The sequence below is a fragment of the Nanorana parkeri genome, unplaced genomic scaffold (assembly GCF_000935625.1).
Source record: "Nanorana parkeri isolate BGI_ZX_2015 unplaced genomic scaffold, ASM93562v1 scaffold229, whole genome shotgun sequence".
In the NCBI taxonomy this organism is placed as follows: Eukaryota; Metazoa; Chordata; class Amphibia; order Anura; family Dicroglossidae; genus Nanorana; species Nanorana parkeri.
In genome coordinates this window covers 71,850-89,318 of record NW_017306497.1, presented here as the reverse complement: position 1 = coordinate 89,318, position 17,469 = coordinate 71,850, and the positions used below count along the sequence as shown (strand labels likewise).

Genomic DNA, 17,469 nt, shown 5'->3' with positions numbered 1-17,469 from the left:
TAGAATTTCAGTCACAGAAATGTCCTTAGATGTATTGCTGCAAGCCTTTCTCCTTTGGTCAGGTACTTGCCAGGTGTTCATGTATAGTATATCCATAGACGTCGAGGGTGCAATGTTAGTTACTCTGACTGCAACACTGGGATTAATCAGCTGAAGATTATAATAGGCAGAACCTCTCATTTATACTGAATTTGTGGTATGCACATTATGATTTTGTTGTGTCCCAAATTCACCTATCTCTGATACCTCATATTGGATCATATACCCAGTAGTTGGACTATACTACATCCAGTACTTATTGTTCCTACGTCTGATTTTGGAGTTTTATGAATTTCATGAACCGAGACTATTGATCCACGCCACCCACCACACGGTTACTGTTTATATTAACACAGGACATGTGCACGATTTTTTTCTATATAGGCCCACATCAGGTGGTCTTACATGCATTGTGTTTTTATAGGGAGGGGTTTTTGCTAATGTTGGGGAGGGGGGTATATGTGTGCACATTGGATAAATTATGTACCGTATTTTTTGCTCCATAAGACGCACTTCCCCCCCCCCCCCCCCAACCGGGGGGGTCACTGCTCGTTTAATACGAGTGATCTAATCAGATCACTCGTATCAAAAACCGAGCAGCAACGCCAATCAAGGTCACCATAGAGCCCCTAGAGCAGACAAAGAACGGACGTTCTTCGTCTGCTCTATGTGATCACTGAGACCGTGGCGCTGTAATCACAGCGCCACCTGTCTCAGCGGTCACTAACTGCAGCTTCTGTCACAGCTTCTGTCACGGAAGCTGTGACAGAAGCTCCGGTCTGTTCAGTGCTCCATAAGGCGCTCCGGACCTCCTTGCGTCCTATGGTCCGGTGCGCCTTATGGAGCGAAAAATACGTTATATATACATTTTTTGTAATAAATTTATTTTTTACATGCTAATTTTGTTTGCAGAACATGTATGTGATCATATGGCTTCTCAGCTTATCTCTGATGTGTAGCTAAGTGGGAACCTGCTGTTTCTTTCATATTCTCTCAGAACACAGAGATAACAGCTGACAAGCCTGGAAGTGTTTACCATTATATAATTTAGTTTAGATTCTGATATGTTTTGTTGATCTATCCAACCTCTACCGGGAGAGGGGGCGGGTACAGCTGGCTCTGCCTCTAGATAGGCAGAGCCAGCTGTCACTCACGCAGCTGGGCAGATCCAGACATAATTGTCAGGATCCGCTTCAGCTGCGGCTTCTCAGTATACCGCTAACTGTATCTCGAGGTATACTGAGCTTAGGGTGACGGGAGGACGCTAGTTTGTGTCCTCCCGTTACCCTAAAGAGAACTATGGGGAAAAGCCCTAACCCCATAGTTCTCCTTTAAAGCATATCTAAACCCTAGAACACATGGCAGCTTTACCATCCTTAGATGTGGTGGCTGCATTAGCTTTCTTTCGTCAGGCTTTTTTTTGCCTTTACTTCTACCTAGTGATCTTGTTTGTAACATATTTCCTGTCCTAGGCTGACAACGTTCACTCACCATACTGAATCTATAGAGGAGCAGCTTTCTCACCCTAGCACAGGAAGTGTTTTAGGACAACAGAACAATCCACCAATCTCCATAACATGGGGGAAGAGAAAACTGATAACAATACTAATAAGAATTCAGTACAGGCAGAGAGCACAGGAAGTTATCAGCAAATATGATTTCTGGCAGGATCAACAGGTATTTTTCTGCAGTAATTGAACAGATATACCAAATCCCTTTAATGTTATATATAACAGACCAAAAGGGAGCAATCAAGAGAAGATTATTGTTAGAATGTACATACACTTTAAAGGAGAAGTAAAATATACTTCTCAATAGTTGGAACTGGCATGTGACATTGCAGCTGTCCAATGCCGGCTCGATAGATCAAGAACGGAGCGATCACAAACTACTGATCACTCAGCTCACGGCTTCTCCCTGCAGAGATCAATGACTGTCAGTCGCCGCTCCCCACAGGGATTCCCCCCCCCCCTCTCCTTTATGTTCCTCCAGTGCTTATTGGAGGGACAGACAGGGGAGGGGGCAGGAACAACTGGTTCTGGTTCTAGAGAGGCAGAGCCAGCTGTCATTCCGGCTGCAGGATTGATCCTAAAAATATTGATATTTCCCAGCTGCAGCGCAGCTCTGCGCTGTCAGCAAATAGTGAGCAGTAGCCCACTAGATGACGCTGACTTTGGGTCACAGGAGGACATTAGTAAATGTCCTCCTGTGACCCAAAAGAGGACTAAAGCCCCAAAAAACGGTTAGGCTATAGTTCTCTTTTAAAATGTGTACTTAAAATACACTATAACTTCCATTAAAGGCAGTGGATATTTAAGAATGAAAGCAACTATAAAGTACAAAAACACATTACAGGGACACGTTAGAAACTGTCTGTCATTTACAAAGTACAGGTTTGCGTAAATGTACAGGGATGCTGAGTGTTTAAAGATGCCATTGAGTGCAAATCCCAGTTTTAAGAATGCAAATCCTCTCCTTCCAGTAAGGATCTGGCTGAATGCTGCAACTTCAAAGCGCTCGAATTTCTGAAATCTCTGGGTATGTTATTATATTTTACGATACCTGACTGTTAGAAGCCAAAACCAGAGCACAATCTGCCCCTGACAAACTTTTGTTCATCTCTAAGTTTAGTAATGTGCAGACAGAGTGAGTTTTACTGCAGAAAGTGAAGGCTGCTGGTGCAAAATAAATGTTGACATAACTTGGGAACGCAGGAGAACTTGGACCCCGTATGCCACCATAAAAGAAAAAAAAAATCAAGAGGCTGTGGAATTTTCCCTGCAAATAAAAAAACCTGACAAGAAATAAATATAATTTTTGGCAGGAGTATTGTATGTTTGATTCTTGTGGAAAGCCTCTGTAAACTTTTCTAATGGAAAGTTATCTGATTTTTTAAAAGGTAGATAGAAATATTACACATGCAAAAGCAACGTAGCAAGAAGAAGCACCTGATGAAAACAAAATATGTAACACATCAAGGAAAATAGCATGTGTTCTACATTAGAGCAGACCTGCCTGGTTAAAAATAGCAATAAAGGAAAGCTCTAGCTTTAACAGCAATTTCCATAAATCCCATCATACACTTTTCAACATGACATCATTGCAAAAAATCCACCTTTCCTGTATGTTGTATCACTAAGTGAGCCATGCTGCCTTGGCCCTTTACAAATACTGAGATCTGATGTTAAACCGGAACTAAATCCATAACATTTTTCGTTTTGGATAGGGTAAGGGATTATATAACCCGTCAGCTTTTTTTTTTGTCATCTGTGTCCCATTGACAAGATTTCCTGTCCAATATATATATCAGGAAATTAGAGAAAATTCCTCCAAAATGAGGGAAATCCTTGGTGGTCAGCAGTGCCAACAGTCTATGAGGTGAGTGAAAAGCACTCACCTCATAGTTCTCCTTTAAGGCACTGCTGCATGAACTGTACATGGCTGATCCTGCAAGAACTCCAGTTTACTCATAACTTCCCGTTGTGAGCTGACAACACAATGTCTCTGCTGCACTCTAATCCCATGGAGTCTTATCAGCCCTACCCAGCTACTGTATCTCTGTTAACTATATGTTATGGAGTTGATGAGAAGGGGAGGTATTCTGTAGACCTAACATACTTCCTGTCCATGGATGATAATGCTGTTCCTCCATAGATACAATACAGTGAGTAAGCTTTCACCAGCTTCATCAGGCCAGGACAAAAGGCTGAAAAAAAGAAAAGTAATGCAGCCACCACATCTAAGTTCTCGTAAGCTGCAATATATTACATTTTGGTTTGAGTTTTACAATATTGGAATGGCAGACAGCAAAGCATGAACTGTGGCTGCGTTGTTTACAGGAAAATGCCTGCTGAAAATCTTTTCTCTACAATAAAACAAATACATGGACATGACAAGGTTAAAAAAAAAAGAGATTAGTTGCAAAAGATTTATTTTCCCTTTACTTTCATGAAATATCAGTAACTCAAAATTAAGGTTTTAAATAAAGGGCTGAGGGGTTCTGGACCGCTGATAGATTTTTATTGTTGGGAAGGGAAGGATTATACAAAATTTTAAGTTGTCACCAGAACAGGTATAGAGGGGAAATCTTGGACATGTTTCTATGAGGACACTTGTTCTGGTGGCAACTGTCTAAGGGGAGATTTACCCCACTTTGGTAATATTTCCTCTCACTTCCTGTTTCGTCTACAGGACAGAAGGTGAAAGCAAATCTATTGAATGGGACAAAGATGACAAAAACTATCAGTTTTAGGGAATGCCCTAAAACTATAGAGTTTTAGGGCATTCCCTACTCTTTTTAAAATAAAAGGTTTAGCTTTCGGTTGTACTTGAAATAACAGTAAAAGGTAGATTGTAGCATACCCCTGTGCTACTGATTTTGCTGAAAACTCCATGCCTTCACTGTACTGGTTCCTTAGTTCTATAGCTCACTCTGACTTGTTTTTGTCTCACAGGAGTCTATAGTCTGGTGGAAATAATTTTAGGCTTTCAAAACACAATGTCCATTTATGGTGCACAATATAATACACTGCCTGGCCAAAAAAGTCACCACCTGGCTTTAGCTAAGCAAATAGGTCAGAGCCATCCATTGGATAATGGGGATCTAGGTTCAGCAACATAAAATCCCCCAAAAATTAGGTCAACTGCCTACCTGAATATACTGGGTGACCAGTTTTTTCCATCAAAGGATTTTTTCTTCCCTGATGGCACATTGGGCATATTCCAAGATGACAATGCCAGGATTCATCGGGCTCAAATTGTAGGTGGTTCAGGGAGCATGATACATAATTTTCACACTTGGATTACCCACCACAATCCAGACCTTAACCCCATTGAGAATCTTTGGGATGTGCTGGAGAAGACTTTACACAGAGGTCCGTCTCTTCCATCATCACTACAAGATCTTGGTGAAAAATGTATGCAACTCTAAATGTTGTGACATTGCATAAGCTTATCGAATTGATGCCACGGTGAATGCTAAAAATGATAAAATGAAATATTAGCGTGTGTGACTTTTTTTTTTGTACAGGCAGTGTATATCTTAGGGTCCAATCAGGCTATTGTCCCGATAATCAAAGAAAGCAACTGCAGGGATCTGCTAAATAGTGCACCTTTTTGGCTTTATCCTCTGCAGAAACAGGAGAGAAAAGCCAACACTGCACCATGCTACATGTGCGCTAGTGTAGGGGGATTGCTTGACATAGAATGGAAAGAAGTATTGTACAGGTATCTATGATCTTCATATAGAAGGGATTGATCACAATCTTATGTGAATGGTCAGCCTGAAGATGCATTTTCTAATTTTGGATAAAGTATAGAATAGTCCTAACCCCTGTCACGTTTTTGTGTCACATTGGGGAATTTTCCTTATTTTCCTGTTCCAGATACACAACAAGAAGTTAGAGATGTAAGTAGACAGTTGTGATGTTTAAAATAACCCCGTTAGAAGATTTCCTCTCACCTACTGTACAGGTGACAACTCTAATATTTAGAATTTCCCATAATTCTTGGTCTAAAACAAAAAAAACCTTTAATATAACAATTTTCAGACAGATTAGATCATCTTAAAAAGACTGGGGCTATTCATGATGTTGTATATAAAATAGCAGGGAAGAAAATTACATTTTGCATAAGGAGCTGCCATGAAACTCGTAATCCAGACACCCAACATGAAAAATCTTGATTGGTCAGTTATGACCATCACTGTGGATGGTCAAGTTTGTGCAAATAAAGCTCCTCAAAGCTGAGGCCGAGTAGGGTTATTTGGGCCACCTAACTCAAGTAATCATTTGATCACCCAATGTCAGACCCAATCAAGCAAGCTCTGCCTATGTGGTCAGCTTTAAGACATGCTGAGACTTCCAGATTAGTAAAAGTAAACATTACAGAACACAGTCTTCAAACTTTGCTAAGTATATAAATAATCAAGGCTTGATGATAAAATACATTAAGAGGCTGAAGTAAACAGACTTATCTAATGTTCGAAACTGAAGTCATGCAGAACTCATTTAATATAGTGCTCAAACAAGAAGATTGTGGAAATGTGTTTTACATTAGTAGATAAACACTGTTCCTGGTCAGTGTATTTACTCTTCCTCTTTAAGATTTGTGTACAAACATTTCTGTTTTCCATCTCTGCTTCAAACATTTCCCTTGAACATATCAAACGGTGTTAACCCAGGTCTGTCAGGGTGTTTGTGTTTCAAAAGACGTCAAGAAAACTCTTGGGGTTGTCAACTCAACAAGCATGTGAAAGTTATTTTAGCTTGTTGACATTTTCTCTTTAATCTGTAATGTTACATAGGTATTGCTGGAAGTAATAGAGTAGAGTCTTCTTACAACAGAAGGTATCTACATGTTTTCCTACCATTACAAATCCCCCCCCAAAAAAGGGCTTGTTGCTCATTTTAGGAGAGTGGGCCGTGCCATGCAAGTCATTCCTTTATTGCCCTTGGCCAACTGCACACCCAGAACCATTTGAATATACCACAGATGCCGCATCATAGTATAGAGCCATTTAATCCAAACAGCATACAGCTGTTGCAGGGTTGTTGACCATCATCAGTGCAGTGCATGGAAACAGTAGAGTTGACTTACTAAGGGCAAGTAGGTTGTTTACTTTGCAAGGGAATTTGCACTGTGCAGGCAAACTTCCTTTTAGTTTAGAGGAGTCTCTGCTGACAACCATCACCCAATCATGTGCAAGCAAATATACTGGGGGTTTTTTTTATTTCCTTGCGCATGACTGGGCATTCTTTGCTAAGTGAAATCTCACCACCTTCACCAAGCTAAGGGGAAACTTCCCCTGCAAAGTTCAAAATCCCTTGCAATGTCAACAGCCTATGCACCTTTAGTAAATCAACCCCCATGGCTTCTACAGAGTAGGCCTTGGGGAGCAACAATCATGTATAACTTGACAGGTTATGGTGAGGTGGCAAATGGAAGCAAAACAAAACAAACCCATCACTTATGTTATAAAAGTGAGACATTTAGATAAATTGCAACTGACACACAATTTTTTAAATCTTTTTTCAATGTGTGACACTGGAAACAAAGGTTTCCTAACTTCTTTAAAGTGTATGTCTAGACATTCCCCAAATTAACCCCCAAACCCCTTTATCCCCCTCTAGAGCATGTGCTTTTTTTACCTTGTTCCTGTAATCAGAAATAGCTTTTATTACTCCCTGTGACATCATTGCTAGACTTGCAGGGGTAGCAACAGGGAGGTAAGTTCCTTTTGACTTAGGCAAGCCCCCATTGAAACATCTTCCAAGAGTCCTTTCCCTACTCACAGTTTATGGACAGGCTCTTGGGAGTTAGTACATATAATATTATATATGGGAAGATTTTTGCCTATTTAGGAAGTACCATCATCCCTATATATAAAATGAATACAGTCAAAATACATCAAACCCTAATGGGACTTTACTTATACTAAAGAGGAACGATAATGGGGTATTTCGGCTGTATCGTTGCAGAACTGGCAGGGTGTTGTCAGCCCAAACTAGAGCTTCTATCAGGGAGATCAATACGTATTTTTCTGAACTTTAAATAAGATAATTTCATAAAAAAGATAAAACTGAAAACCCTCAAGATGAACTATATAAAAAGCAATGATTAACAGACTTTATTGCAGGTTCTCCTTTGTTCCTGTTCTGAACAAATCGATACAATCTTTACCTCCTTCTTTCTCAAACTGACTGCTAAGTGAGAAAGTCGGCCTTCATTATCACCACCTTTGGACCCTCAGTGTTGTAATAAGAAAAAGGACAGCCTCAGCCTCACTTTAGTCTAAGATAGCATTTGTACTTTATGAAAAATAAATACGGGGGTGCCTGCAATTTGACTTCAAGCTCGGAAAAAGGAAATCAGTATTCTGAAGGTGCACTGTACACAACATTGTGATATTTAAATCATAAAATCAAGAGATATCCATTAACATTTCCACCAAATGAAGGCCAAATTTGTCCTGAAAAAAATCTTAGTCATGGATGGACAGAAATACAAACTCTTTGAAGCGAAATAGGGCCAATAGAGTTTATGTAAATTCAGCTTTAAATGTGCCTGCTGACACCAGAATTAGACTGACTGGCCCTATAAATCTACAGAAATGAAGTGAATGCGCACTGGATACATGGAAGAATACAGAACACCTCGGACTGTCACACATGCTAGGCTACAGGCCAAAGTTACATTAGACCTACAGGCCCGGCGTCCACAGCTCCTCAACAGTATCCATACAAACACAAATCACTCTATTGAGGGATTTAAAAGGGTGTTGTACTCCCTCAAAAGACTTATTTGTGTTTGTATGGATAAGCTACAGGCCAGTGAGGCCAGACGGTCCTCCACCATCTAGTGGTAGCACAATTGGAATCATCACAATGCCGGGATCCGCAGGACATTAGGTGGCCGATCTGGAGCTAGATTAGAGCACACCCAAATGATAGCTCTGAACATATTTATTTAAGTCATATATTGTTTAGCCTGTGTTGTGATACATTCTATTGTGGTAAACTATGTTTTGTCAGTAATATTATTGTGTTTTATTGTACCGTGTAAGCAAAGAGCTTAACACAGAGGTTGCTGCAGGATAAATATAGAACGGGTTATTGACAGACTACATGCTTAGCTTGTAGTGTTGTTCACTGCTTTTCTGTATTGTTGGCAATGCTCTCTACATGTGGCAGTGAGGAATTTTTGCCCAGGTCTTTTTTTGTGCATTCCATGCATACATGAAGAGGATGCTCATCGAAGACACATAGTTGCCCCTTCTTTTGATGGCTTTTGTGGTGTATGATTGAAAAGGGAAATCTGATTAGTTGTTAGGTACAGTGTAAGTTTAAGCCCCAACCTCCATTATATAAAAACTGGAGGTGAATTAAATATTTACCCTAAGGCTGTGCGCCACAACATATGGTAACATGCTTATGTGCGTTGTGGTGCGCTGCACTGGCACAAATGGTGGCAGTGCATGCCAGCTGCTGTAGCCCATTCCAATGGGCACTAACACATGGCATCAGACCACACAGATGTAAAAGGGGTCTAATAGGCAACCAGATTTCAGCTTTTTATGCTGCAGGTGAGAGGCTAAACACTAGCCTCTGATCTGTTGCACTGGACAACATTTTCACCGTTTTTTTTCTTTCATTAGCCACACTAACATACTGAATACAGTAATACTTGTCTAATGGCCTGATTCATGAAGGTTTGCACTTTTATTTTGGCATGTTTTCACGTGATCACTCTTTTTTTTGCCTTTCATTAGATTTTTGTCTATACAGTACATACATTTTAATAGTGAAACTCCTGTGCACTTCTGCTGGTTTTCCATCCGCCTTCAGTCTTCCGGTTTTCCAGACTATTATAACAGCAATTGCAATCAATACCACCACAATGCTAGCTGAAGGACATTTTCAATTGATTTCTAATCCAAATTAGATCATTTGCTTGCTCAAAACCAGGAAAAGATCTGAACTGTGGGTGGCAGATTGCTGAAAACTGTTCTGTTATTTCAACTGAAAGCTGATTGACTCTTGACTTCCAAGCACACAAGATGGACAAGCCATTATGGGAGCTGCAAGCACACACTTGGTAGCCAGGAATATGCCAGCTAGGCTCCAGCTTTTCATTACAACTGCTGAATAAATCAGAAAAGAGCTTCCGTCTGCATCTGATTACAACTTTTGTGATAAGATCTGGAGGGGAATATTTAGTTTTTTAGTGTAAAACCTTTAAAATTCATTAAAGAAGAACTGTGGAAATTTAAAAAAACCTTACCATTGCAGTGGGGCTGCTCATTTTGTCTTGAGGGTTCAAATAAAGCAGATTTAGCTTCCTGTTCCTCAGTCCTGCAGGGGTCAGCACTGACCTGCATTAGACATGATGATATCAGCAGGGTTTAGACAACAGGAGCCCAGGGGAGAAGAGGATGCAAAGGAGGAAAAAGAAGAGGCTGTCCTATTGCTCAACAGAATTGAGGATCTGGTGAGTATATCTGCTTTATTCCAGCCCCTAGAGGAAAACAAACACTTACCCCTGCAAGAGTAAGAGCTTCTTCCTACCTACAGGCACTTCATTGACAGCTACATGGCATTTCTCAGGGTGGGTTTCCTGATGGCGACAACAGTGGATCAACGGTGACAACAGTGGATTAGGCCTACATAATGTGTGCTGAAACAGCCACTTGTAGTCTCCATTGACAGCATGTGTGACAAACCAGCATTGTCAAAATGCTTGCATGAGAACCTTTATGTCAAGATCACCATGTTATTTTAGTGAAACCTGCATATTTAAAAATATTGAACATGACATTTGAAACTGCATTACCATGTTAAAGAGTTTGTCGCGGCAAAATAAAAAGTATATTTAGTACATCTCTGCAATACATGCACATTTCCCCATGTTTATACCTCTTTAAAACACTGCAAATACTTGTTGAACTGCAAGAAATCCAGTGTCCATCTAACTTCCTTTGTAGTCTTCTGGACTACAAAACACTACCGATCTTCCACTCCTCTCTGTCCAATCTCACATACATACATTGATATTTTTTTTCCAGCTGCACAATGCTGCTGCCTTGACCCCCAAGCACCTGCCCACACACTGTGTGTAGGTAAAATGTTCTTGGGAGATGTAGTTCTGGGGATGTTTCTACAGGAATAAAAACTAAGCCCCCAGCAATTGCCCATGCAAGAATTTTGCAAGGAAGGTGATGATGTCCCATGGAGTGATAACAAGATGTTGCTTGCTACAGGAATAAAGTTAAAGAAAAAAAATAATTCTAAGGCATGCTTGGGGAATTCCTAGGCATACAATTTAAAGCTTACATAACATGTTTGTGATTGGGTTTTAATATACTTTAAAGTAAACTTTGTTCCGATCAGCTATAATAATGACACTGTGGAGTGAGCACAGCATTGCTCCTGTTCCAACCTGCAAATTTCCACTCACCTCCCCACTGCCCCTTTGAAGCTGTATGAAAAAAAACAACTTCTTGATAGGAGACAAACTTATGACCATTGGTTCGAGCCACTGCCTCTTATAGGAACATGGGCAGAAGACATTTTACCCAGCATTATGTTTCTGGATTTTGGAAGGAAATTACAGCAGCTAAAATCCATACAAGCATGGCATACTTAATGAAGACAATGCCCCTGGTGGGAACTAAACCCAAAGCCCCATCACTGCAGGGTTGTGTTGCTATCCACAGTGATTCCCAAGAGACCTGACATTGTCCACAATGTAACTGCTTGATGGCATTCTATTAACTGTGTGAATAACAGCCGTTTATTGTTTATAAGTCATCTATATTAAACAGATTATGTCAAGTAAATATGACATGAATATTTCTCATGATATATAATTAGGGCAGAATATGTAAGCATGCATTGATGTAACTGTTTACCGGTTGTACTAAAATATAAAGTAAAAAAAGATATACTTACTAAAAGTTCCTTTACCTTGAAAGTAGTAACAATGGAATTGCATACTGTATGTTGCTGTGCAGACACCTAAACCCAATTATTCTCCAATAACATCATCTTTCTTTAAAAGGCCGCTAATGCTGGCCACTGGAGGGGAGCAAAGCTCTCTGCAATCTTCCAATTGGACACTAGATTGGTGAATGTATTGTTTCTCAAACAAATTAACATAGTAAATAAGGTTGAATGAAGACACAGATCCATCTAGTCCAACCTGTGTGTGTGTGTGTGTGTCTGTGTGTGCGTGAGTGTCTGTATATGCTTGGCTCTAGTAGTTCCAAAACAGTGATCAAACAGTGATCTGCAGAGCACTTATGGCCCTCCATGGACCAGGGCTTCCCTACACTGCCTAGCCAAAAAAAAGTCACCACCTGGATTTCAGGCAGTGTTATTATCTGGGGCTGCTTAAAGGGGTTCTAAACCCTCCTGTTTTTTTTGCTTATATCTACTGCTAGCAAGCAGTAGATATAGGCAAGAAGTGTAAAAAAAAACAAAAAACGCTTGAAATCATTTTAAACTTACCTCGTTATCGCTGCTCGCTCCCGCGCCGAGAATCAGAAACTGCTCGTACGGCCGCAAAGGATCTTGGGGCGGGCGCATGCGCAGTTCCGATTCTCGGCCGGGAGACGAGCAGAGACGCAAGGTAAGTCTATGGACCCGTGCACCCGCATGCAGACACTGCTGGATCGGAGGGACAGAGCAGTCAGCGCTGGATCGGAGTGACGTCGCACCGCTGGAGGGACACATGAAAACATGGGGAAATAAGAGGAAGACCAGAATAAGAGACATCATTTAAGGTAAGTGCTAACATTTACATGGGGGGGGGAGGGAAAAATTGTTTTGCCTTTAATATCTCTAGGTTCAGCAATGTTATGTGCCCATAAATGAGGTCAGCTGCCTACCTGAATATACTGAATGACCAGATTCTTCCATCATTGTTTTTTTTTTTTTTTCCCTGATGGCACGGGCATATTCCAAGATGCCAATGCCAGGATTCATCAGGCTCAAATTGTAAAAGTGTGGTTCAGGGAGCATGAGACATAATTTTCACACAAGGATTGGTCAGAATCCAGACCCTAACCCCATTAAGAATCTTTGGGGTGTGCTGGAGAAGACTATGCAATGGTTCAACTCTCCCATCATCACAAGATCATGGTGAAAAATAAATGCAACTCTGAACGGAAATACATTTTGTGACATTGCATAAGCTTATTGAAACGATGCCATGGCGAATGTGTGTGATCCATTGAAATATTAGCGTGTGTGACTTCGTTTTAGCCAAGCAGCGTATATTCCTATCATCTATTTCTTTGACAGCCATAACTGCTAATCCACAAATCTGGAATTCGCTGCCATCAATTTCCATTTAATTCAGTTAAATACATTACAGGCACATTGAAAGATGTGCACATCAATTCATTTAAATGGACTGCAAACGCACCTAATGCCAACAAAAAAACTCACCGGACCACTTTATTGGAACAGTGGGACCGCACTACCGTACATTGCAGCATACTACAGCACAGGTCTGTTACCTTAATGTGTTGGGATGCCATTCAAAATAATGGCACTGCAGTGCACCTTGAAGATGTGAACCAGGCCGTACCGTTTATTTCCTTTAGAAAGCAGCCTGAATTAAATTCCTAAATTGTTTATTGAATGATTATATTTGCTGCCTGGAGTCACTCTTTAACACTGTGGCGCTACCTACTAGACAAACACGCTTTATCTCAGTATTTTAATTAATCTTTTAAGACAAGAAGATGCCTTGTAATTTAGTCTTTAAGCTGGTATAACCAGTTTACCCAACAACAAGTATTCTTGACACATATAGCTATGACATACATTGAATGGAGCGTGTGTCACAAGGGCCTTCTATAGTGCGCATAACAAGCAAAATAAAAGCTTTCAATGGCTATGATGTTAATCCCCCCCAATAGGCTGGCTGCAGTTTGATGCTGAATTGCTATAGCATAATGCCTTGAACAAGCCACAGTACTGCAGCAATTGGGAAACTGTTGTAAGCCTCTGCATGCCCCTCTATTGATTGGGGGCTGGATATGGCTACAGGTTGGCCAACTCTAATCTACAAATTGTGGTGTACATGGAACATGCCCCTCTATTGATTGGGGGCCAGCTCTAATACATGAACTTTGCATTTTAGTACAAGGGCCGCTTTATATCACACATATATCTGTTGCTTTGTGATGTGATAAATTGCTTGTAAAAGAAGTACAATGATATTTATTATTTATGTTTTTTCCAGATTATTACTTATTGTATTGATAATTCTTCTAAACACATTTTAGAGAAGCTTATTTGTAGTACATCTGATAAAAAAAATGTATATAGCCGTTGCGCACACCGGAATTAGTTACAGGGAGTGCAAAGGGCAAATCCTTGATTAAATCAGTGACCTTGAATATTATAAAGGGAAGGGAGCTGGTGTCTTTAATAACAGTTGTACTGAACATTGCTTAGACTTTGATTTCTAGGTAAAGCAATCTAGACGCACCATGAATGGCAGCAATGGAGATGTGATATGGAGTAGTACACATGGGCAGCCAATGTGCTTTATAACATGGAGTACAATCCAACAGAGCAATGTGCTTGGAATGGTAAAGTAGTCATTCTCTGCTTTATAAATCTGCCCCGATCCCAAACTTCCTCTTAGATTTTAAGACTTCCCTGACAATTTCACAAACATTTTGCAGCAAGATTATTACATAGACACAGACCTTGGCCATTATATGTTTTCTCTCTGCAGCCCAACAGATTTTTCTTTAAATTAACTTACAAACATGGACAAATTTAAACTGAGCATATAATAAAAATATAGAGGTTACCATCAGTATAGCCTGAAAAATGATCAGTAGATCCAGCAACAAAAGTAGCTGAATTTATATGCAAATCTTGACTTTTGCTATACAAATGAGCTTGGTTCTGTCATATATCACCTCTCAGGCCACCCTATTGGTCAGTAAAACCACCCATTGCATTGAAGAACCCATATTGAGGTTGGGAAGGTGGGAGGGGCACGGCACACATGGCTTTTACAGGGAAACCCAAGTTTTGCCTACAGTATTAAGTGCCTACATTTCAAAATCATAAACTGTAACAGGTACAAACCATAAAATGCACTGCAACGGTTAACTGCTCGTTTTTGTCTCGGGAGGAAAATAACAAAGGTATGGTCTCCTGATCCTTCAAGCTGGCTTGCCCTTAGACTAGTGCCTGGAGTCTCTCTTCCCTTACACTGCAGCGGTCTAAGGTCCCTGAGTGATCACATCCTATACACTGTGAATAGGACGTGAGGATGCCGGGGGACATACCACTGCTGCAGGGCATGAAGGGAGAGGCTGGAGAGAGCGCTGTGACAGCCGGCTGGGAAGATCAGGCAAGTATAACTTTGTTATTTTCCTCTCAAGACAAAAATGAGCACCTAACCCTTGCATTGTGGGGGTAGCCACACTCCAATGATTAATACATATTTTACCATCTTTAACACTGGGGTCCTTCAATCAATTCAGGGGTACTCTGAATATCCGATATGATATTCCCTCCACATGGCTATCTAGAGACTCATAGCGATGGAAAACTGCCACTTGTGTTGCCAGTAACTGTCATACCGAGCCTTGGGTGCTCTCCATGAAATCTCTGAGCACTTCTGCTTTATATGGCTATTACATCTTAGAATAACAGCTGCTGCATATAAAGCCAGATGTCAATGCACTGCCTTAACCTCAGAATATAAAAGCAGCATGCATGTTAATTCCTCTTTTTCTATTGCACAAGTCAAACAGTAGAAAGGACATTTATCTGCTAGACAAGCAAGTGTGCCATGACTATAGATGAGGATATTGAGGTGAAGTATGAATGTTAGACAGAAGCATTAGACATTCTTCTACCGAGGCAGTACATAGAGCTCAGTCAGCTGGCTCAGTCTGTATACTTGTCAATACATTCCCACCAGTCTACACAGCTCTGGTTTTGGAAATGTGACATGTAGTAAGTCATAGAGATCGTGTCTCAATGGTCCCTCTGGAGCCAGCATTGAATATGAACATCTTCCACCTAGCCATTCATTCACCTACAGGTACATGACCCACATGGATGCCAACATACTGAGCTTGTAAAGGTGAACTCCACTGTCAATGATAACCACAGAACACTATACAATATACACAGTCCTAATGCATCAATTCACTAATCAAACAATGCAACATCCATGTCTATATTTATGTAACAATGTCCTATAAAATTCATTCTGCCATGGCAAATCGTTATCCGCTGTGCCCAGACACAAAGCAAGCATGATGCCCAATGCTAGGCAGCAGTCAGAAGTCTAATAGATCATTTCTTTGTAAAACTGTTGGAGCCAAGAATGACAAAAGATCTGATTTTCATTACTGATTATGTCATTGATATCAACATGATAAAGCAAAAGCAATGTTTGCAATGTCAGTCTACTTTACAACCCAGTGATCTCACCGATCAGTGAGATAGATAGATAGATAGATAGATAGATAGATAGATAGATAGATAGATAGATAGATAGATAGATAGATAGATAGATAGATAGATAGATAGATAGATAGATCGATCGATCGATCGATCGATCGATGGATGGATGGATGGATGGATCGATCGATTAGATAGATAGATAGATAGATAGATAGATAGATAGATAGATAGATAGATAGATAATACATCTAGGACAGTTATAAGGCAAAAATCTTTCAGACCAAAGTCTATACCCCTTCCCAGACATGTAAGGTGGCATGGTACATGGAGATTTGCTTGTTCTACATAGATGTAGTGCCACATGATGCCATCCTGGGTATCAGGTTGTGGATTTTTCGGATAAAGCAGTAAGTAGTATTTATATCTATGCCATCTGTGAAGACAGCTTCATACGGACAGACAGAGGCAGCCAAACTATAAGTATACAAAATATAAAGTATATACAAGTCTTACTATGGTAGAACATGCTGGAGACTGCAGACAGCAGCTGTGCCGCCATGAAATGCCATCTTCTGGATTACCCCCCCTCTTCTGAAAAGCATTTTACATAAGCAGCAGGAATGTATGGCTGGCTTCAGCACTAGGTGAAAATACTGTCATCCCACCAATGCTAACCAGAATTTAGTAGAAAAGCACTAAATATCGGGGGGTAGCATGCCAAGCCTTATAGATGTATAAAAATAGGGTGCAACAGCATGCCAGCCTGTACCAGACAGCATCATTAAATCATAGACTGAATTCTGCAGTTACAGCAACCTGTAAGCACCTCTAAGCAGCCCGATTTAAAAAATCAGCGTTGCAAACCATGCCCAGATTGCCAATGCTATGCTGCGGAATTCAGCACCAGAAATCCAAGCCTATCCCCTGGCATCAGTGCCAGCAGAGTGGACATACCTTTCTGCTCTCTGCGGTGCCGGGTGATTTGGGCTCTCCTGTCAGGGATGAAGATCGAGGCTGCTGTCCTACATTGTCCTGTTGCGGTGACATAGCTTCCATTAAGAGATTTCCATATAATTCCACAGTGGTTCGCTCATGGTGGGCAGGTTGGCAGGGTGGCAGGGATGCAGGGCACAGCACACAGACATCTCTGGCTTGTACTGAGCTCGGTGTACAGTGAGCTGACAGTGTAGTAGATCGCGGACCGCCCCTCTCCTCCTCCTCATCATCACATCACAGCGCGGTCCGCACACGGCTCAGCGCTGCTAAACTGGTCCGCTAATCCCTGGAGAAGATCATGACATCACTGCACACAGCACTCATTACTACAGCTCCGATACATGGCAAAGGCATTTACACAATGTTTTATAATGCTAACTGACAGCTTGATTGTGCATTTACATCAGTGACTTCTTATGTGTAATTTCTAGGTGCCATATACCTGTGTTTCTGACTTGGACTGTATCTAAACCCAGAAGATTTCATA

The 17,469-nt window shown here is 40.8% G+C and overlaps 1 protein-coding gene across 1 annotated transcript in view; it reads right to left on the bottom strand.

The window, feature by feature from the left end:
* The window catches only part of ARHGAP20 (Rho GTPase activating protein 20), a 106,530-nt gene extending 89,307 nt beyond the window's left edge, over positions 1 to 17,223 (bottom strand). The window contains exon 1 of the mRNA XM_018556242.1: positions 16,941 to 17,223. Within this exon, the coding sequence (XP_018411744.1) occupies positions 16,941 to 17,042 (102 nt within the window). The 5' untranslated portion in view covers positions 17,043 to 17,223. The remainder of the gene's footprint in view (positions 1 to 16,940) is intronic.
* Positions 17,224 to 17,469: the final 246 nt, after the last annotated feature.